At 40.2% G+C, this 24075-nt stretch overlaps 1 protein-coding gene across 4 annotated transcripts in view; it reads right to left on the bottom strand.

The window, feature by feature from the left end:
- alk (ALK receptor tyrosine kinase) overlaps nt 1-24075 on the bottom strand; it is a 162624-nt gene that overhangs the window by 72967 nt on the left and 65582 nt on the right. For 3 of the 4 annotated variants that reach the window (XM_068652911.1, XM_049741158.2, XM_049741156.2), the window contains 2 exons: nt 2923-3027; nt 2074-2235 (listed from right to left, as the gene is read on the bottom strand). In XM_068652911.1, the coding sequence (XP_068509012.1) occupies nt 2074-2235; nt 2923-3027 (267 nt within the window). The remainder of the gene's footprint in view (nt 1-2073; nt 2236-2922; nt 3028-24075) is intronic. The other variant, XM_049741157.2, reaches the window with a different exon arrangement.

Below are 24075 nucleotides of genomic sequence, written 5' to 3'. Positions count from 1 at the left end.
GTCACACGCCCCATTTCTCCTGCCCACATACAAGCAAGGAGGATCATTTCCCAAGATGACAATGATTATTTTAATGAAATCATTTTGGAAATCATGGCCGAGCACAGAATGCTACTATCTCATGATGGACGTCACACGCTGTGATGATAGCTACCCAAAGTGGCCATCAATGTTTTTCCGCCCGAGCGCACATGCCCTATCTATGAAAACGGAGCCCAGCCTGATTGGCTTTATGCTCAGTATACTCGGATCAATAGGCAGGTGGGTTGCGTAAGGACATATGTCTTGGCAGCAGGCGGGACATTGGCATGGAATTGAGTCTGGAATACATTGACCCTTGAAAAGGGGATTAACGTGGCTTTTAAAGATCAATAATTTGCTTAAGGCAAAGTGAAAACTTCCTGACATTTAAAATAGGATTGTAGTTTAGTTTGTGAATAGAAATGTGTTTATTGAAATGCAAACTCAAAATACAATTAACGGTAGTAAAAAATAATAATAATAATTGTTCAACAAACTGCCTTCATCACTAAATTACAAAGTATATTTCATCACCACTACTTTAGGACTGTCAGTAAAAAAAAAAAAAAAAATACAAGGACAACAGCAGACAATTGTCCTTCTAGTCCTGGGCAGTTTACCTAAAAAGCAGAAGGAAGATCATTGGATGGAATATTGATTGAAAGGGTTGTCCGGTTCGCTGGCCATAAATTTGACATGGAAAACACCAGGCACTGGAGAAGCTCAAGGTTACACTGTGCATTACAAATGAGTCTCACAATACTCTCTTTTCTTCATGATGCAGTAACCTTTTGGATCAGATGACCCCCTCAAGGTGCAACCATTGATGAAAAGAGAAGAGCAACCTTCACTAATCCATAGTAGATCATTAGCAGTGAGTTATCAAGTGGGACAAAGGTATCTGGGAAATGAGAGGTAGAGGAAAAAACTTCTGCAAAAATTGAGCAGAATAAAATTGAAGGAGGTAAAAAGAATGGATGGTGCACTCGGACAGTAGTTCCACCTTAGCGTCTAGCAAGGAATTACAACAGTGATGACATGTTTGATTTATGCTCTATACCAGGTTACGGTCATAAACATTGTTTTATTCGAAATGATTGACACGCTGTCCTGTAGGTTTAGGCTGGGTGCGTGTATTAGAAAAGAAAAGAAAATCGGATGCTCGTTGTGTTGAAGAAAAGCAGGCTTATCTTCAAAAATGACAATATTGTGATGATTTGAAAGTACCCAAATTGATTAGAATTGAGAATACTGATTGATTTGATTTGAAATTCATTTAAACATTTGATGTCCTTTTCAAAGGGGGATACTTTGTGAATGCGCTTAAGCTAGTTTGCACTTACAGACAATGAAAGAAGGGGATTTTTCTCATTCATACCTAGCAGCAAACCGTTTCATAAAGTTTAGAGTGGCAGAACAAGAGCGCCGGTTTTCAAGTGCATGGTCGGTTGGCTGAGGAGTGCACTTTTATGGTATATAAAATAAAGCCTTTCAGTCTGTCAGTGAGATTAGTCTATTGCTGAAGCCACTGGGGTGGGTAGTGAGTGTTGTATGAGAAAATTAAAAGTTCAATAAAGATACAAAAAGCTCTGCAGTGATACGTTCCAGTTTTGCCAACAAAATAATCATTGTGGATAATAGGCTCATGTTTTGCGGCGAAGCCATTCAACATTTCATTTTACTCTGGCAAAAATACAGACATAGATCACTACGTCCCACCCCCATCTCTGAAGATTAAATGCCAGAACCTGTTTTCTTAGTATCTTCCGAGGAATGAAAATGAATAATGTTTGATAATATGGAAATGGTAAAATACTGATCCAGTAAACTGCGTTCTGATCTTTCAAAAGCAGCCGCTCATGAAATGATATGATCTAAATAGCTTTTTCCAAACGTTGCCTACTGTTTTTTTTTTTTTGGACCAAAGTGAGATGCTTGAAAAGCACTGGGGCACTCAAAGTAAAGGATGGCCGCTACTCCATAATGCGGAGTGCAAACAGGGAATACGTAATGGAAAGTGAAACTCCCCTGTAATGGGGGTGTGTGCAATACCTTGGCTCTTACCTTCCTCCCACCCTTGGGGACTTCCTGGGCGTTTTTCGCTCTTTTGGTTCTGCTCTTCCCGTGTGTCCCCTGTAGCCACTACGCTCCATGTGAACTCAGGGACCCCAGCGACATTCTGCTCACATGTGTCGCTTCTGTCGCACAGGGAATCTAGTAAAAACAAACAGTAAGGGATTTTCAGGTCAAACTACAACAGTTGGAGTAGCAAAAGCAAAGTGTGAACGGACAAGCAATTTACATGAGAGAGGCAAATTTCGTAAGCAAAGAGAAGATAGACTCGGAGCAAATCTAGGGCACCCAAAACAATGTATTCTCCTTTGATTGCCAAGTTGTTCTCACGGGGCAAAGTCCCAAATTGACTGACTCATTGGGGAGGGAGGCTTTCTAGCAAATGTAAAGACAGCTTGAGGTTGACAGCTGTTGGCACATTTGCTAATGAGCCCTTCATGACATTGACCTGACCCAACACGCTTTCATCAACCGGGGCATTTATCGAGCGATGTCCAACAAGGTCATTGACATGACCATTTTTATTTGGGACAAAAATATATTTGTCGATTCCTAGCAAGGCATAATCTTTTACAAAATGTGTAATATGTCAGGGTGAAAAAATAGAGGGTGGAGTTTTAGTAACAACACCATTGGCACCATTGCTGCTTCATTTATTATATATTGGCCTTGGAAAGATTTCTGATGAATACTTGCGCTGTTGTAATTTTTCTTTTGCATTGGCCCAATTTCTCTCACAAGAGAGCAGAGAGAGAGAGAGAGAGAGAGAAAGAGAGAAATAGAGGGCCTGTCTATCATGCTGAGCAAGGTTAACAATGTCCAACTCACCTGACATGGGCATCCATTTGTTGGGAAAGCTCAGATCATCCTCAGCTACCCAGGAAAAGCTCCAGTACCCTTGAGGAATGCCAAAGCTCCCAGATGTTGACTCACCTGTAAAACAAGAAAACAGTTCATATGTATTCAGTGTGCACCTTAGTTTCTTGGCATATGCATCAGTCCAAATATTTTCATTTCGTAAACATCAAATATGTTGAGATGGGGGAATAATCTTCAAATGTGCTTCACAAACCAGTTGTTGTATTTTTCACTTCTCTGGGTTGAAATAAAGAGTGGGTGTACTTTCAGCCCAATGTTGAACGCAGAGTGGGTCAAAAAATACAATAATAACTGGTGGGTGCATGAAGCAAGTCTGAAGCTTCATTTTTCAATCACTAATACGTTAAAGTATTGTTTAAAGTCCCTGACTTCGCCATTGTTAACAAATGAAGCTGCTTTTTTTTTAATTGTATGTCACGTCTGCGCCATCAGCACCATGGACAGTTCAGTTCCTCTGCTCCTGCCCCTCCCGTCCCATTATCAGTGATCAGCTTCGATTGCTGGCGCCTGCTGCTCCTCACCACAGCGGCTCCTTATACCCTGTATTTCCATCACTTTCTGGCCTGCCACTCCGCCTTGTGCTTCTATTTCTTGGACTCCATTTAATCATATGCTTGATGATATTTCATCTCATAAATAATCTGCCAAAGAGTGCATTTTTGATGAATCCTATCAGTATCAATCTCCAAAGTTTGGGGAAAACCTTCAAATATTTTTTTTCATAATTTAAAATGCTCCATAATTTGCAGATTAACACTTCAGTATTGAATATCATGAAGAAATAAAGAAGGAATACTTTGGTAAGAAAATGCTGATAAAACAGATGATGTTTTACTACATATTACAGTCTTGTTCATCTTTTGCCCAGATAAGAGCTTTGCGCACTTTGGTATTTTCTCAGTCAGCTTGATGATGTAGATGATGTTTTATAACCTGGAATGACTTTCAGTCCACAGCTGTGAATTTATCACAAGGTTATAGCTTGAATTTATTGATGTGCAGGAGACCATTTGAAATGGAAGGAGTTTCCAAATGATTTACCGCTACTGCATCAGTACAAGCGGGAAGATGATTTATGTATTTCAATTGTGGATCATTTGCTTGATATTACTAATACGACCCGGGGGGCGACTACCTTAACTCCGAGACTCCCACACTATCACAAGAACATTCTGGGGCCTATTATTGTCAATCGATGGATGCAACTTTGTGTGTACCTTGTGCCTAAAGTTCCTTGTCGTACGACCATCATTTGCTTAGCCCCTCTTTCTCCAAAGTCCATGCTTAATTAGAACACAGTCACAGTCCAATAAACCACAGCCAAAGAAGCAGACGCATGAATCAATCAGTTTAAATGAGCCTTAAAGAGGCCATTGATTGTAAACATTCCCTTCCGTGGCCCTGAAAACAGCAGAAACTCTTTGGGCAAACTTCTATTTCTCTCAGGTCTGACATATGGAGACAAAGTAGATCACCATACCAATTGGGCCGTACCATGTTTGTCCGAGGTCAACCTTGGTGGTGTGTGAATTCAATCATGGAAAGAAAAAGGGCTTGCCTGTAACACATACTACATTCCACAACAATACATGTTTGCCTATCGTGAAATAGAACCACACCAGAAGATTGCGAACCTCTGGGACAACAACATTTTTCCAACTCTTTCCTTTGCCTACTTGTCAAACAATAAGCATGCAGTGTAATGTACTGAAGTGAACAGAAAGCCAAATCTTACCCTCAGGCAATATAACAGCAATCACATTGCTCCTCAAGTCCGTATATCATGTGGTCAAAATGTGTGAAAATGGAATGGCAAAGGAAAGCCTGAAGATGCTGCAGTGCTTTGAGTAATCCATGTGACAATCACAGCTATCAAATTGTAGTTATTCATCTAATTCATTAACCGATTTTTTTTTTCCATTTCATTTCATTGAATTCATTTGATTTGATTTATTTAAAAGAGATGTTTGAAAAAGACGGCTCACAACTGGATGGTGAGTTGCAGTGATCAGAGCTAATTGAAATGGAAATGAGTCAGTCACGTTGTACACTCTTGGATATTTATACTCCTGTCTTCCCACATGTTGATTATCCTCTTTTTTTTTTTACCATTAATTAAAGATTTACCTTGGGATACATACATTACTGTCTAACTAAATGGATTACCTGCCCGATTGAGTGACGCCCTATTAAATGGTCATCAAAGTCTCCCGCCTCCAAATCAGGCAGCTGAGATTTGGATTGGCTGCCTACCCCTGACGACAAAACATCACATTCATTTGCATCGGAGGACCCCTCATGTTGGCTAAAAATGAACAGAAGTTGCTTAATTTAACCTAAATAATTTAACATTGTATGTTATCACCAAATTCTTACTCTCACAATATTAAGTTGATGGATAAATATCAATATGCAACAATTTATTTCTCGAAATCCTTGCCAGTCACATGGTCACAATGTCACATGAATGTTGAGCTATTTTTAGAAAAGGACTACTCGTGGTTCTTTGGAGATCACTTGTGGCCGTGGGCACCACATTGATGACCCCTGAGCTAGACCAACCATCTTTCCAATCAAATACTAAAGAAACGAATCTTTTAAAAGGTCAACATGGTGACAGCAATCATTTCCACTTATTCTAAGGGCATACAAATTAAATCAGTATCATTCAAAGTGTGACAAAGGTCAGAGCAATGATAGTGGCGGGTACATCTTTAGTCAATCTGTTGTTATCAAATGCTATCGTAGATTCATATTGCTGGCACAAGCCTTGTCTTGTAAACAAGTGTGGATTTGTGTTCAAATGTAGGACGCATCTCATAAAGTCATGAGTACTGCCCATAAAAGCTGACTTGAGGCTACCAATGACATCATCTGCACAGGGAATTTGGGGAAGACAGCAAAGATTCCATCCTGCAGTGTCTATCTTAACAAGGGACAGGCAAAGAGTTTCAGAAGCACATACACATTCTACATGCGTTCAATCAGTGGGTCAGCAGCTTTTCTTGCTTTGAAAAAAAAAAAAACACGTCACTAAAGCCTGCTTTGAGTCTTTGACATTACACTGACACCGCTCGCTATCAGTTTTCACAGTGTCTGATGAAAGAACAGCTAGGCTTTAACAGATAACCTTGGAATACCACATTAGGGGAACATTTAAGACTTACTTAATTGATCTGTAAAAATATCGCTGAGGTCTCTCAAGGCAAACACAAAATGAATTACACAAATGATTCGATCTTAGTATGAAAAACATTATTCACAGGACAGGACAAAACAGATCTGAATGCTGAGCAACCGGGTTTCAGTCGTGCTCATTAAAGAAAATGATTCATTGTCGCTACACGCATAAAATAAGATCCCTAAAGAAAGCAGTCTGTCAGAAAGTCACTGAGGACACATAACGGGGCTAATCCGCAGATGGTAAAATTAGAGAAAAAAAAAAAGGGAAGTGTCTAATTTGCAAAATTGTGTGTCTAATTTGCAATGGCGTATAAAAAAGGTTTGTGACCACAGGGTGTCTGATTTAACGGTGAAAGTATTCATTTAATGAATTATATAAGATTTTCTCTCTTGTCCCGGTGGCGGCGTTTGCATTTCCTAATGAAAGTGTGAACAAAAGTACGCTTTATGTATTTCACTTAAGGGCATTGAGCCTTAACAACTGTGGCAGTACTAAGGTCAAAATAAATGAAGAAAAAATATTTCAGGTTCAAAAAAACAGGCTAAATTGTAAGTTAGCCTTTAAAAAAATGTCCACACTAGCAACTGCTCTCAGATTTTTTTGGGAAGGGTCTTTCACAGATGCGGAGCATAAGAATAAAAAGCTGCATCACCTTGAATGTTTTTTTCTCGCTTTAGGGAGTGGTAAAAGAGCTCTTTCTGAAGACACGGCAGTGCTGAATGGCTCATAAATTAAAAGCACATCTGATAAATAAGCTTGACTAAGACCATAAAGCGCTTTAGAAACCAATAATAGAATTTTAAAATCAACCCTGAAGCACTAAGGTAACCAGCACAGAGACTTTAAAATCAATGTAAAGTGAGCTATTTTTCTGGAGGTGCAATGCTTGGATTGTTTTCAGAAAGATAGGGAAGAAAAGAAATAAATCAAAATAAATGAATTCATAATATTTCAAACCACTCCCTGAAACCACCAGGATATTTTGATTGTATTTATTTTTTTGTTTCGCAAGTCTTGGGACTTACTGGGCTAACCTGGGACCGTACGTATTGTATTTCATGCCATATTATATGGAAATGAGTGTTGGCATGACAATAAAACTCCTCCAATCCTTGAAGTAGAAATACAAGGTGATAACAAGAGAGAATACAGAATTGCGCCAGTGATGGAAGACATTGGTATTGCTGGGCAGAAGACAAATGGTATAAGAACTCAGGAAGCGTGAAATGGGAGACTTGGAAGGCGACAGACGTCACTGATAATGGAATTGACAGACCTGGAAGTCTTCCACTTTATCTGATTGTGGATTGGGACTTTGAGTGTGATCTATTCTCAAGGAAACAAGCAGCCCCACCAGCATATCTGTTCATCCACCACCGCACACACCAGAAATTGGATCATCAAATTTGTAGATGACACCATTATCGTGAGACTCAACAACCGTGTATGACTTTGCTTATCTGGACGAGGTAAAGCGGCTGCTTGCAAAGAAAGAAATGCAGTTCTCAACCCCACCAAAGAACAAACGGAATATTACGCATTGTAATAGTCATCCTGGGTAAAAAAAGCTGGTGCCCAATTACCACTACGGGTGCAAGTGCCTGCATCCATACATCCATTCATCAATTTTCTGGAGCGCTTGTACTCATTGCCTTCCCATCTTATTTTGGACAGGAGGCAAAGTACACCCAGGAGCCAGTCTCAGGGCACATTGAAAGGTCCTGCCGATTATTTCAGCAGAGCCACTGATTGTTTTCTTTTCCCTCACGATCCAGAAATGACGTGTTTATGTTTGAACAGTAATCATTATTTACAAGTTACACCACAGCCATTTGCATCACTGAATTGATGACGTGGCCAGCTACTGTGTTGTGAAAATAGCAATATTGAGTAGGAATACGGAGTAGCATTCAGAAACAAACAAACAAACAAACAAACATGGGATTCCTCACTTCATCTCCAAAGCACAGCAAATTCAACACTGGGCCGAAATGAGTGTTGGGGAGATAAGTGCAAAATCACCTTGCTCAAGGGTGGTCTGCACAGATCAATATCTGTGAGAATTGATGTCCTACCGCGGCTATACGTGTCTAGGTTGTGGTCTTCACGTTGAGATGAACAGCCATACCCGTTCGAGGCTTTCAAAGGGGAGTCTTTCTGACTGAAAACATAGTAGCGAACTGAAAGGAAGACAAAATCAATAATAATGTCTCAAGCCACCTCATGATTTTAATGTGATTGTTAATGTGAAGATAAACACTTGTACATGAATGGGTTTTGTAGCAGTCCTCCGGAATACGGAACGCGTTTGACTAGTGGGCCGATACGGCGAGGGAGGCGCGTAACAGAAGGTGCTTTCAATTGAAAGCAGGCAATCATGGAGGTGCTAGTCTAGTCTGTGTCTTGCACCCGAGAGGCCAAATGGAATAGATGGAGGGGAGGGGAGGCTAGGTGAAATCATAATCAGAGCGGTTGTCCCTCCCATTCCTAGTTATCTGATATGGGAAAAGTCCAATAGGCCAGACTATAAAATGAAGTAGGTGTGACCTGACTTCACCTTTTTACTGAAACAGTCATTTCATCTTTCTCTAGAAAGAAGATCTACGTACATGTGCTCAGATTTCCGACATTTTCTCCCTCATCTACGATTCTGACATTTCGCAAGTCCCTGCGTCAACACCAGCTCGTTTTCCCTAACCAAAGGGCATTGAAGGTTGAGTCATATAATTTCACATTTGTCTTCGAAACAGAAGGCGATGGATATGAATCACTTTGATAGCCCTTTGTGTGCATGAACTATTGTCACCGCAGCTGCCAGAATAGCTGGTCTTTCTCACAAGCCCCGATAGCAGCGCACTCCTGCCACTTTGCAGCGAGGGCTTCCATGCTCCAAGGGATGGAAATGATGACATTCCACGACACGGTAATGATAACATTTGGAACATGGGCAGGCGATGGTGGTTAAGAGACTGTCGGGCTGGGAGTCAGTGTCACAAAAAGAGAGTAGAATAGCCCAGACGCCTGATGCCTGCTTGCAAAGCCTTTATGCAGTCTCCCTCCCAGCTGCCAGCGCCACAGTCAGGAAGGAGCCAAAAACCTCCGGGAGCTCAATGTCAAGGTCCAAGACGGCGGAAGCTTTTAGGGTCGAGAAACACACATTCTGCACCCTCATTTAAGAATGTACACGTGACAAACTGTCACTAAATAAGACGCATTGTGCATTTTCTGTTATGATAGAGGCTTCATTTTGAACAACCACTCAAAATCGTGTACATTCTTCTCATAAAATTGCCTTTTATACAAAACTAAACTCTAACTCCTTCAATAACAGAACAGTTGGATCAAACACACATTTTCAGAAAAGCTACATAACCAAAGATGAATATAGCGTTTCCCAATTTCACACTTAATTGGTGGGCAGGCTAGGCTCTCCAGGGACCCAAGATTTGTAAAAAGTAATTCATTTGGAAATAGTCTGATGTGGACAATTATTTTTGAGACAAACAGAGGGAAAGAAGGAAAAAAAAACCAATCACACTATGAATGAAACTGTATATTTCAAAAAATATATATATGCTGTCTCTTAACTTGGCAGTAAATGGACATTAATAAATGTATTCTTGATTTCACAACCCCCCCTACTGAGGCAAAGAAAATAAACTTTCCATACTGTCTTCTCCAATAAGGAATTTCTCAGTAAATTGTATGTTTAATATTCATCAAGCAGATAAACAACGGATGTAAAGCAAATCACAGCAGTCGGCTGTAAATTGCCATCAAATGAAGCACAATATTGAACGCTTGCAATATAGAATTCATCAGCCACGTTTCCTCCAAAATATGTCTCCTTGCCTAATTTGCATTCCAAATCTGTTAAAGAGGAAACAAACGCAGCAGTTGGCTTTCTGCTTGGAGTAATGCCGCAGCCCACGTCGCCACCGGCACCCCTTCCCGAGCGTCAAGAACGTCTGTGGAGCTACAAAGAATATTTGAAATCAAATCTTCGAAAACAAGACCCACTGCCTGACATGAAAGACAACATTTACCCCAACAGTGACTCATTAACACAATGTCAAATTCAGTCCGTCCTGCAGGACTTTGTGAATTTAGATAAAGCTGGGTGTTTAGTGAAGCGTGCAGATGTTCCTCAATCTGCCTACTGAGCATTGAGTGTTGTGCAATGCTGCCATTAGTCTGATCCAATTGCTTCCAGTTCTGCATTTTAGTTCAGATACCATAAAGATGGCCATTCACCATATTAGCAATGAAGGGCCGGGCTATAACGCACAAAATAATACAATCTGTTGCTATAACCTTCCCCCCACTGTGAAGAATAGCGGTTTGACTTCATCCACTTTACTACTCCACATTACTGTTGAAAGCCTGAAGTCAACAAACTGCTAATCACACGTTTTTGGCATCTTGTCTTCCAGTCGGCCAATTTACACACAACTTATGACTCGCCCATCTGCCGCCGTCACTGAACTATAACTCTCCGTCGAGCAACAAAATATCCTCGTGCAAAATAAGCAGGTGGTGAATGCGAATAGCAGTTGGCCTCCCTAGTTTCCGCCATTTTGATCGCCGCTCGTCTTAAAAGATTCAAAGCGGCCGTACCTCAGGACGAGAGGCCGGCGGGATTGAGGGCAGCGAGTGGCGCAAGGTCATGTTTCGTCTGTCTAATAATGCAAAACCGTGTCCTAACAAGAACTTGATTCACCATGGCTCACTGCACATTTCTCACAAGGTTGTGAAGCAGCAGCAGCAGCAGCAGCACTAAGCACTTTCAATAAACAGCCATAGGGCAAATGCATTTTTTAATCCATTGGATTACAGTTGTGAGATAATCATTACATTATAGGTGTCAGTGCACACAACTGTAAATCCCTCAAGTCCTTCTTTATTGAAAGCGTCTGAGTCCCGACGCTATGATGTCATGCAATTTATGTAAAGTGGCTATTGTCAAAGCCCCAATGAGTTTACCTTCCCAAATCACACGGTGGCATACTAAATAGCTCGGAGGAAAGGCATTGTAGATGGTGCATTTGCTGATGCATTTAAAGAGGATTCAAGTTGGCCTTGACAAACGACATTCCATTAGCTACTCCAAGACAGCAATATCCATTTGAACAAGTTGAAGTTCTGCCTCCATGTTTACTTGCTGTGTTGAATTGTATTTCTTTGTATTTTGTCTCACCTCATCTCCAGCCCGTCTTTTATCCCCAATTTGTGTTTGTCCCCTCATGTTCACAGCACTTTCTTCACCACATTGCTTTCATCCTTTGCAGTCCTCCTCCCATTCCCTTGACTTTCAATAGCCTCAACTCGCTCTATTTCGGTGTTAAGAGTGAGAGAATCCTTTTTAGGAGAATATTCAAGAACACCGGTTTGAATTGAGATGGCTTTTCCTACCGGAGACTTTGATTTCCATGCATGCGTTTGGAATGTACAGCGTAACCGGAGAAAGTCACAAGAATGCATTCCTTCAACAGACTCAATGAAAGCATTGGGGATAAAAAGAAATATTTAAAAGATGATTCATCTGCTGTCAAGTCTACAATTAAGTTCCATCTTCCTTGATTAAACATTAGCTCAACGTGAACGCATTCGTTTGGTGCTTGTTTTCCTGTTGGATACAATATAAAAATCCCCTTTGTTTTATGTCAGAAATGTTGTGAATGGTAAAGGTTTACTACGCAAGAGGAGGGCTGACGGTAATTGCCATGAAAACTGTGCCGACGCCGCATTACAATGCCTTTATTTACGGGGGATAAACATAAAGCTCCTATTTTGTAGCGTAAACTGAATATTTTTGTGCAACTCGCAAGTCAAGAGCATGATTACAAAGATGGAAAAAAATCATTGTGCTAGCCTCCTCCAACCTCACTGATTTATTGCTACATTACAACAAAAGAGTGCCTCATTAAACAACCCTATGCCATACAACAAAACAGCTGCAGAACAAAATCAGTCAAAACCAACAAGAGTAAATTAATGTCCGTGCAACACTTTTCATAAACACCTCTATTTCGGTTCTGGAAACAGAGAAGTCATGAAAGTGTATGTAAAGTGAAAGCAGATGAAGCGTGACCAACATGCATACATACATACCTGTGATGCTCAATGACAGACGTTAATGTATAACAAAGCTCCAGTGGCATGTAACGCTAATTGCCGGATAATAAGGCTGCCAGTCACAGTTAAATTACATTCATCAAATCATTTAGAAAATTCATCCAGATGTTTCGCAAGTGTCATCGGGGCAGGTTTGCACATGCTTTACTTGCGACCATATCTAATTATACCTCGCTATCAGTTTTGTCTCAACTCCATCTGTCATTCGCTGTGATTATGATTGCTGTAAGATGTACGAATAATTGACTTCTGATATACTTTATCTTCATCTATGTCTGAGTGAAAAAGATTTGTTTTCTATTAAGACCAAGCAGAGTAAATACTATGATTGGTTTATTTGTCAGGGCTTCAACATGAGAGTAAAACGCTCAGTGCCAAATTAGAGCTTTGTAGCTCATTTTCATATGCCGTGCCCAGTGGCTATGTAAGAAATAAGAACGTTGGAAAAAACATTAGTGGTGACAAAACACAGTATACACATAAATGACATGATTCACATTTGTACAGTATCAAAGTGCATTTCTCCATTTGTACCCGCATGTATTGCATTACTCCTTATCATCTATTAAAGTTAAAGATGATGGGACATCGTCATAACTTGGCATTGAAAAAACCTAAAATGTTGATTTTGTTTATCTCAAAATGGTGATTATTAAAAAGAGAATGAAGCGTGTTTCGGAGGCATACATCAGCACTCTTTACTGACCATCTTGGAATCAACTCTGACTCCATTTCCTCAAACTCCAGAGGAACTTGGCGTAGTGAGCCCCCGAATTCAACAAGTCGGAATTTCTCTCCCATTCGGTCGGCCTTGAGGAATCTGAAGGCCTTTTTACTTTCTCTCTCCGTGCTTCAGTGTCCTCCAAGTATTTTTGGCACTGGAGATTTTGTCTGAACCGGTTCTCTTTTTGCTCAGAAAAACAAGACCTTGTTTATTCGTCAGCGTTCCCTTATCTGCAGCCACCGCACACGGCTCTGCTCCCCGCGACACAAGTAAAGCCTTCAATTCCGGTGATTTACTTCTTGCGTGACACAAATCGCTCAGATGCAGACAATATATATGTAAAAAAAAGAAAATCGAATCAAATCTGACACCGTGAGTGTCACCGTAATTCATAGACTGCAAAAAAATCCTATGCAACTTATTATATTGTATAATAGGGGAGGTGCAGCGGACCAAAGACTAATATTTCAAAAACTATGGTCCATCAGATCCATCAGATGATGCCATTAGTGTTTGTGCCAGATGGTACCCACATTTGTCATCATTTTTAATCAAACAATATTTTTGGGGGGCTTTGACAATGGTCTTTACTGGCTCTTTAACTGAAAGCCATTTAAGTTATGGTTATGCTGACATTTGCTGAGAGGGGATAATAAATTGGTTAAATCTGTCTCTTTGGCACAAAAGGTATATGCTCTGTGGCCAATCAAATAAAAATGAAGAGGGAAGCTAGCAGCATTGGCTCCGGAGAGGACAACAACAGTTTGTCAGATACGCAACCAACTTGGTCCCCCACACGCATATAAAAAAAATAAAAAAAAAACACTGGTTGTTCCAGGAAAAAACAAAAGCTAGTGTTCTTAAGAATCTGCAGTACTTAACTTGCTTTTACTCGTTTTAACTGCTTGGAATACATATTCATATTTTCAAAATAAAAACATGCATCATTTACTTGGGGGAAAAAAAAAAAACGGGTGTGGGTGGGCCAACTCAGTCAATCAAACTGGCAACAATAGCAGTCTTCACCCCCAAGGAAGTAAATGCCAAAGACAATTCAGAAAGAGATCAGTCTGACCTGGCTTCACCAGGCAAAAGCACAAGGAACAGTCCCACTGCAGTTAATCAACTACAGCGTGGAGTTCTTTTACGTATCTGCCACATAGTGAGTGCCCTACTTATGCGATCTGCAGATGTGCTTTGCCACCAAGAGCAGCAACCTCAAGTAGGAACTCTTACCGGTCGCCTTCGAAACAAACACTGATGGGATTGAATGACCATCTGGTCAGAGCGTAACCCTGACAAACATGGACAATGCTACCAGGCACCATGTACAGCCAGATTGCTAACAAAAGATGGAGATTGCAAGACTGAAGATCGAGCCTGGCAAGTCACGAAGCCTGTCAGAGATGACCATTTGTCGCGGGGAAAGAGAAAATCCCTCTGCTTTATAAACAAGCCATCAAAAGCCTGCGGAGGCAGCTCAGCTTAATGTAAATCCACTTCTGATCAAATGGGTTGCCTGCATCTTATCAGAAAGGCAGCGGAAGGTCAGATGTATTCTTGCATTGTCTGAGAAAAAACGCATACTGTGGTGCCACGGGGAATTGTTAGCTCTTCGCTCTTAGTTCCATTGCACAAATATGACTTTGCCGGCTCAAAACAATAACATACAAAGTTGGCATTGTCAATTGTTTTAGCCAGGAATTGAAGCATTGAAAGTCATGTCATATTTGGAATGGAAAGATTTGTAGAGTGGAGTGATGAGTAATACTTCATGCAATGAACATTGCGTAACCCTGCCTCTTGCTCGGTAACAAGAACGAAAGAAAGAATAGTTTGATGTTAGTTTGACTTACACCAAACTGCCTGAGTCGTCTTCAAAAGAGTTTTAGCTGCCTAATGAGGATAAGCAGTTTGGAGAATGGATGAATGAAGATGCTGCATAAAAAATAGCCCTTTTGATTATTAGAAACAGTGAAAGGGGGAAAAAAAAGCAGGGCAAATACTTTCCCACTTATTATCTTGCATCATGCTCACAGTGAGGATAAAAATAATACACTGAACGCTATCACAGGGCTGAGCAATTAATTTTCAAAGCGTCAATGTGACAACTTACATGATGCTGTCATTCACACAGCTAGAAAAATGTAATGAGCCTATTTTGCTCATAATGCAGACATCTGTTTTCAAATATAGGGGAAACTAGTCAGCAGAAGAAAGAGTCAATTAAAAAAAAATCGACAGTAACAGTTAATTGTACTTTGTTACTTTTCACATTAGCAATAATAAAGTTAACTAATAAAGTCCTGAAAATAAACAAATGGCAACTCAAACAGTCCAGGTAGCTCTGGTTATTATCTGGTTCAGCATAGGGCTGCTCGATTATGGGTAAAAAAAAAATCACAATTATTCTGCTCAATATTCAAATCACAATTATCTACACGATTATGGTTTTGAAATTGGGAAAGTATTGTTTAAAAAACACTCCTGCTAACAGTATTAGAAATGATTTTCATCTAAGTTTATGGTTCCAAAAATGGAAAGTTTATACGTCTTTTCTTCCCCCAATCAAAGCAAATTAAAAAAAAAAAAAAAAGTTGCTTCGAGATTAAAATTCGATGAATTGAGCAGCCCTAGTTGTGTACAAGTCAAACACTGACTTTGAAATGAAGTTGTCTGTTATGGGCTTCGTCAACTGCATGCTCATTAGAGATGATGGGCAGGATCAATGCCCGTCCGCCGTCTCTATGCACAGCGTTTAAATGCTGACTTTTTAATCACATTCATTCTTCAATAGTGCAATTTGTTTTCAAATAAAAGCTCAGCAGCTTGATGATAAACGATGGACAGATGCGCCATGCTCCGAGGGCTGGCTGACTGTGTTTGCCCCACACACAGCCACGGGGCGCCGGGGTTACAAGCTCTTAGTGTTAATGAGGTATGACCATGCTCTCAACTGTGTCCTGCTGCACCGTTTAGTTCCCTTGACCACTCTCTCTATTAGAAACAACCATATAGCACAGGAAATAAGTTATTTTGAGGAGTTGTCCTGCAATCAACTCTACCCTGTGCCTCCGTGGGTGCGTCGTTCACAACACTGGCTGCTGTCCAGTTTTTAAGAAACACCTATTTGTGTGTGTTAAAACCAGATGGTAGGGATGCAAATATGGCAAGCATCCATTGTAGCAGAAAAACAAACACAGTGAAAAAGTACAGCTGCTCAGTTAGGAGTTGCTTGCCTCCATTTTACCTTGAATAGAATTTAGAATATTGTCAGCAGATCCAGTGATCTTAATGTAGAGTATATTTTTCATCGATTTCCTCTTCATTTGGAAATACAAGCAGCTTTATTAGTCCTACAATCAGTGGCCGTTCTGCCAAGAATGACTTAAAGAAAGACTCAAGATGTTCTTTCTTTTTGGCTCAGGATTTATTATCTACTTTTACCGAGGGCAATTTGCAAAAGTTGACACAATATTAGCACTAGTGCCTGTTTCTTACTTGCTGCTTCTTTAGAGTTGAGATTCAGGTCAGCTTGAGTAAAGTCATGAATATTCGGAGACAAAAAGGACAATTTCTCTTGCACACATGCTGATTATCGCTGCTAGGTGTAATATACTTGGGGGGGTGTCAAAGACTGTTTCCCACAATGGAAAACTCCTTTTGTAGGGTTGACAACTAAACATGGCCTACAAAGACAAAAATGTGGCCAAGGCATCCAAAGGAGCGTTTGAAAGATGTCATACATCTTTAAAGGCCCGACTCTGAGGTAAAACATGATTAGATTCCAAAGGCGCTGAGAAAGTTGGAAACTGTAGGTGAACAATGAGACGCAGTGGTAACAGGAGCAAAATCTCTGATCATTGTCTTCACCCAGTCAGTGTGGGAGCGTCATTAGGCAGCCCAAGTATTATCTGCATAATCCAGCTATCGTTTACACCCACACTGATGCACTTCCGCGAATACATTACGGACTTGGAGGATTAGGTGATAATAATGCTGAGGGAGGTGATGAGCAAGACGAGGAAACATTTGCAAAAATAAAAATGCTATTGCCTGCATGGGACTAAACGTTGACACTTCTATGCAAATGACATACATACATGCGGAAGGAACATTTTCAACATCGAGTCTAATGCGCATCCTCGCAGATGTATGCCACGTAGTATTTACATTAGTCACAAAATGATATTCATTAATAAGGAAATACAAAGTATTGAGAAAAATGTCACCTCTTGGGTGAGAGGATTAAGAAAGGATTTAATAGAAACAAACTCAGCATATTTCCAGGAACCCCCGCCACACACACACACACACACACACACATACACAAGACATGCATTATTATTAATCGTAATAGTAATTTGAGTGTGGACCATAATCATATATTTTGCAGTATGTGCTGTACATGGGTAGATATCGTAGGAGACAAATTGAAAAGGGGAACGATGGAAGCAAGAGTGCATCTGATGCTGCACCAAAGGTGATTAAAAGAAACCCCCAGCAGCGTAGTTGATTGGGATGTTGGGAAAATAGAAAGAGCCAATCACCATATGTTACACTGCGGTGACTTTACACGCCCTTGCAGTTAAAACAAAACACAAGATCCCCAGGTGTCTGCCAGCATCTTATTTACAGCACATTTCTGTCACTCACTTCATACAAGGTCGTGCACATTTTAAAACAGACTTATGGATATCATTAAGATTTTTTTTTCTTTTGAAAAACATCCAAACAAATGTTAGAATGAACCAGAATTTAAATTTTGTGCTACCGACATCTTGTTAAAATTAGGCTGCTTTTAGAAAATAACAATAAACAACTGCTCACTTTTTGCAGTACGTGCTGAAGGCCCACGTTTTTCAAGCAAGTGTGTTCCATTCACTGTTCCGACACCACTAGCGACTGTTCTTCCGAAGAGTGACGCATCATAAATCGAATGACATCTGTGTTCTTACTGGAGACTCTCTCCCATGTGCAGTCAAAGCAGATAATATTCACCTCTGCAAATCCAACCGCACGTGTGCAAAGATGGCACATTCTTTCTTTTCATCACCAAGCTGCTACTTGTCCATTAAATGTAACGTGCAAGTCCATGTATATGGAGCATGGAAATGTACGTATATAGCACCTCCATCCCACCACTTTGCTGAACAATTGAGTACAAGTCGCTTATCAGACGCTAACACCGATAGGGCTGTTAGCGAACACTAATCTGTCCCCTAAACAGTGCAGCCCGACTTTGATTTGACCATTCCGTGTATAGCCAACTATTCACAAGGTATAAGGGACTGGGTAGGCCTGTGAAAATGAAAAATCTGAGTATAATTGAAATTCATGCTGTATGTTGAATTGCGTGACAAATTATATGTGCTGTGTGTTTGTTGTTCATTTGGAAAACGTTTTAGAAGGAAAGAGATGGGCGTTTTCATTGCATGCAATTGTGCTGAATATCGAAAAAGTCTGTCTTCTTTGTGATGAGCGCATCACATTTGAAAAGAAGAGTTTTGCTGACTCGTCTCAAAGGAGTCATTCTCCTTGTGTGCACCAAGTGACCCTCAGTAAACAATTGGGAGTTTTGATTGAACTCTTGCAGCAAATTGAGATTCATAATCCATTAGTAGTAAACGTGCTAATGCTGCAAAGTGGAGGGGGAACAGCAGATGGGCCTCAATGGTAAGAACGAGTACTCACAGAAGACGGGACAATTATCCATCAGTTTAGTGAGCCACTACACTATCATCGACACATTAGGCAACGAGCAACTCAAAATCAAAGAGCGTGATGTTTTTAGAGGTTTTCTAGCGACCTCAATATTGAGGCTTGCGTCCTACCCGGATGTAAACAAATCTGTTTCTCAGAGTTTGATTCAATGCCAGTCATGAGACCCGTGGAGGCAACTGTGTCAAGGCAACTGCTGCCTGGTCAGAAATCAAGCGAGTGAAGCGCAACACCATCAGTAACTTACTGCTTATTTCATTTTTCACAATGCTTTTCATAGCACTATTAAAAGTTGTTTTCGGTAGCGCGTGCAATGCATGATAAAGGACAACATATGGAAAGTGATAGCACCCAGAGCGGTTCATTAACTTTGAGGATTAGCATCAAATGTAAAGAAGCGTCATCCAAATACGAAGGCCAATCGCACACGTTGGAGTAAAATGACGAGACATCGGCCAACCGAGACTCGTATATCTTTTTGATTGATCTGAACTGAAGCTCTGCTCATGAAATGAGCCATTTAGATAGATGGACGTTCAAAGTGCAGATTATATACTATAATTCATCCATTCATTTTCTTCAACACTTGTCCTCGTTAGAGTGCTCTGTCACTGAAGCCTAGAGAGAGAGAGATCATGCGGCGGGAGGTAGGCTCTGCTGGCTTGATTTCCAGGTGCTCAGATTTCATCCTCAAGGATCAGTAGAGCAATCCTTCCAACCATTCCACTACTTTGGCATTTGCAAGGCCCAGAGTGAGAACGTGGCGTTTTCATTCCAAATTTTCAGAGCCAACTCTCAGCTTAGTGCACTGAGCCTTTTTGCTTGGATCCTGGCTGATGTAAATATGCAGGTCACTGTGATTTGCTCTGGCTTGCTCATGGGAGAGCCTTGGAGGATCACAATATGGCAAATTGGAAAGATGCAAGGTCGGAACACATTTTAGATTCAGAGATTCAGGTATTTATTTTCATGGTGTTGATGAACAATTTTATTTTTGCCTTGCAGTTAACTTATTTTGACATTCGGTGGCAACAAACTGACACGCCAGAAATTGATTTCATTTCAGGATACACCATGAACTGTTAGCCAGTCAGGTTCACGGCACATATCATATAATAATTATTCACACTTAGACCTATGGATCATTTAGAAAAGGTGACATTAGAAGCATGCATACACACAAAACGACAGTATGCATTGTTGTATTAATATTAATGTATCACAGAACCATTCTGACAAACTCACAGGTGCGTATAAATGTATTTTAGATTTCCGATTGAATTTCGGGCTTATGCGTCAATTATTGTCTCCCTGCATTGTATTTGTGTTATAGATGTCACCAATAAATCCTTAAGTGCCCTCTCGCCAAGGTATGGTTCTCTCTCTCTCTCAGGGGAATGCTTTTCATTATTGTATGCTCCAAGTCCAAATCAATGTAATACCTTTTTCTCTTACTGGGAGCTCAATCAATGATGCAAACAGAAAAATAATAAAACGCATGGACTGGAAAAAAAAAAAAAGGTTATGGTGCCAATATCATCACATCTTTATGAACTGAATTTAGGAATACAATGCATTGTGACATACATGAATGCGATCTCTCAGAGAAATTAACATCATGAAAATTGATAGTTTTATATTAGATGAGTCATCATTTCTCACAATGCATTGTATCTATGCATATAGTGACCAAGAAGTGTCATTTACATAATACACATTGATACAGATGCCATACTGATGACATTTTTTGTGTCCCTCTACATCATAATTGGATCAAGGGATAATATTCAATAAGGGGACAGGACAAAATATAAAGTGTGGTGTAATGTCTGTTGCAGTCGAATAATGTTGCACATTCATTCGGATAACATTAAGTGGGGGGATAACTAGAATTGATTGTTTGAATTGAATTGGACTGAACTGAATAGAAATGCAAAAATATCAGATACAGACACCAAGCCAGAAAACCAACCTGCAAGCCGCAAGACACCATTAGACTGTCTTCTGTCAGGAAAGTAATTCCCATTAGTCTGGGATCATTTAACATGATTCATAAACAAGGGGGGAGCTTGAGAGCGCGCACACACACACACACACACACACTCTGTTGTTATGCCATGCCGATAACCGACAGGGGAACTTGATGCGTCTCAGTGTTATTGCAAATCCAGTGTCAAAGGTCAATGCATTTTTCAGCAGCGACAGTATACGCAAAGACAGCATCTATGAGACTGATGTGGTGCGCTTGCCTCCCGGGGGAGACTAGCCCAGACTGGGGAGGAGATTCAGGCATCTATTCAACTGAAGAGTCAAGACTTTTGTCCTTGACATTGAACAATGGTAATGCCCTGTTGCGCCCTTTCTATTCTGGAAATGAGAAAAGGCATTTAGCTGTGTCTATTCGTATACCAAACTCGCCTAACGCAAGCAAGAACAGACAGTAAAAAAGAATGACTGAGAAATGTTTGTGTCATGTGATTCCAGACCTACAACCTAGATCATGTTGGAATGTGATGCAACACAGCATTGACTTTAAAGAATATTTGGATTATTTCACATAGAACCTATACCATAAAGACACTATGAGATGCTTACAGTAATAAATACACAACATTTGACGTGCTATGTATGTATTTTCGCATTTGGCCAACTGATACCATTTTTCGATTCATACAGTGTTGCTTGGCAACCACATCCAAATAGGCTTTATATTTTGTACCTCTCTCTCACTGCATTCCTCCAAAAAGACAATAGCAACCTCCATGAACAAGCTCACACTTTTTACACACTGTCCCATGTTTTCCCGAATAGTCCGCATTCCCGTTTTCGAATGGGGCCATTTTACTACATCAAGGACGGTAAACTATTCTTATAAATTCCACAGAAACGCCTTTGAATCAACGTGTGGAAAGGCTCCCTTGTTGTGATTAGTATGATGCTTGCCATAAAAAATCCTATTAGTGAATCGGAATCATTCTTCAAACAATAGAGATGTTTCCCTGTCGGCAGTCATTTGGAATTTTGACTGCAGATGCGTATTATGTTTGGGTTTCGTAGCCAGTCTGTAGCTTCAGGTGGAGAATAGTCGCTTTACATTTGTATGAAAGACAGCCTAAAGTGACATGTCAAATTATATTGAAATGTTCAGCGACAGGCAAGCTTTTGGATGAAAGGCAATGACTGATGAATGTTCCTTTACTCAAATGGACTCTTTGGACATCACATGTCTGACTGACAGTCTGGATAAGTCTCTTTTTTTTTGCTTCGAAATATTTGCAGGTTCCCTTTACCGCAGTCAACAAATCTATTTACCAGTAACTGCGTTACGTTGAATTAAAAATCAATGTATAGTAGGAAATGAGGGGAGTCAATGTGCTTAATATTTAATACTTGATCCATTGTGGATGCTTTGAATGAGTGTGTCAAATCTATTCATTTTATTGACGCATTTTCCTTTCAAATAAATGAAAAACCTCAAAAATGTCAGGCTTATACCAAAGTCACTTTTGACCATGCTATTCATAAAACAGATTTGAATAGGGTTGGATTTTTAAGAACGTGTCTGTCCATTTACGACCCTTTTCTCGCTTGATAAGTTCACAATTGTTAATAATTTACCTCCAGCAATGTACTTGAGAGCAGTGAACTCAAAAGTGGTGTTATTCATTGGCCAAACTTCCTTTTTTAATCAAAAACTACTGAGATTGTTTTGACTGCAATTCTGGAGCAACATCATGTAGTCGGTGAGGTTTGTTGGCGAATCCGCCATGTAGATGTCAACAGTGGAAAAAGAGAAGACTTGCTTTGTTCCAACGGCTTCCCAATGACATCACAATGTAATTGAAGCTCTCTTGTAAAAAGTGCGGCTGTCGTAAAATATGTATCATCTTTCCAACTACCCACTCCCCCTGACAGGCAGCAGAATACTCAGCTAACCTCCATTGGTCTATGACAGCAAGCATATTCTGACTCTGTGCCAGACCTCTGACTCTCCAGGGAAATCTTGGAGTGGAGAACTCAGGCCTGCCTACTGCTGATAAAGAAGTCAACCCAACTAGGATCTTGTTTTACAACCTTCACAATTATTATTTTAAAATCTAATCCGCCGTAGAACTTTAGAGAAGACGTATTAATAGTGTACCATTGACGAAAGAAGCAATGGTCTATACAATCGCACAAAAAGATTTACGGACGTGTACATTTGGAGGAAAAACAGGAGACCCGTTTTGAACTTGACCAAAGTTCCAGTTCATCGGACATTCTAGAGAAAATATCAAAATAAATGCAATGGTATTAGTTGAAGGCAAAAACTCTCAATAAATGACACGAGTCTTAATGTTACACAGCAGCAGGACGGCAAGTATTATGATTTTTCCTCGCCGCATGTGACAACAGTGAATGTGTCAGGCCTGAAATAAAAGCTTTGCATGGAGAAGGCAAAGAAAGCAGAGCACTTGTGTTTAATGATCTAATTCCCTAAGGGTGTTGCGATGGAAGGATAGATGGATGGATGGCAAGATAGGGACCTGCAAACACACAAGCAATTAACAAGGAGCTATTTAACCTTCCTGCTGAAGGAGACAAGATGGGTTAAACATGCAGTGGAGAATCAAACTGTCTTTAGCGTCTATGGCCGTTACCATTTGCAGCTGCCTTAACTCGAGCAGCGATAACCCCGCAAAGAACTAATGGACCTTGGAGACGCGATGCTTTCACATCTATTTAGTCAGCGAAAGAGGCGTAATTGCAGAGGTTTATTTGGCTAGTTGATATTGTTACAGAACACCGGGCAAGGCCTCCAGAGCACAGTTAGATAAAAGCTAAGGTATAATTGTCAAGCGGACCTTTAACACCATATTAAGAGAGCGTTCAGAGGGGCTCATCAAGTCTTTTATCATTTCTACTAACGTGCTTTTGATATCTACTCAATATAGTATTTGGGAAATGTATATGAATATTGAATTGGAACTGAACCATCATGACATTAGGTAAGGTCTTAAGGTTGTTATGGGGGGGAAAAAAATGTCATTAAAAAGTCCATTAGGATGAAAAATCATCATCACGTCTGGCCAGACATGTCTGCAGTAAGAAGATTTTCGCGTGTTTTTTCTTTTTTGTTGACATTTTAAGATAAGCTTTTGTGTTATGTGATGTGTTTTGTTCCATTCTTTTTTTTTCAGGCTCATGTGTGCTCTACTTATCCTTATAAACAGAAGTTGAATTATACTTCCATGCATCACTTGCACTTGTATCGGAATAAACATTAAGCAATAAATCCACCAGAGGACACCGCTTTGAATATAATTTCTGCCAAATAGAAATATGTGTCATTTAGTAT

This window comes from Syngnathus scovelli, chromosome 14, assembly GCF_024217435.2.
Source record: "Syngnathus scovelli strain Florida chromosome 14, RoL_Ssco_1.2, whole genome shotgun sequence".
Taxonomy (NCBI): Eukaryota; Metazoa; Chordata; class Actinopteri; order Syngnathiformes; family Syngnathidae; genus Syngnathus; species Syngnathus scovelli.
This window is presented reverse-complemented; position numbering and strand designations above follow the sequence as displayed.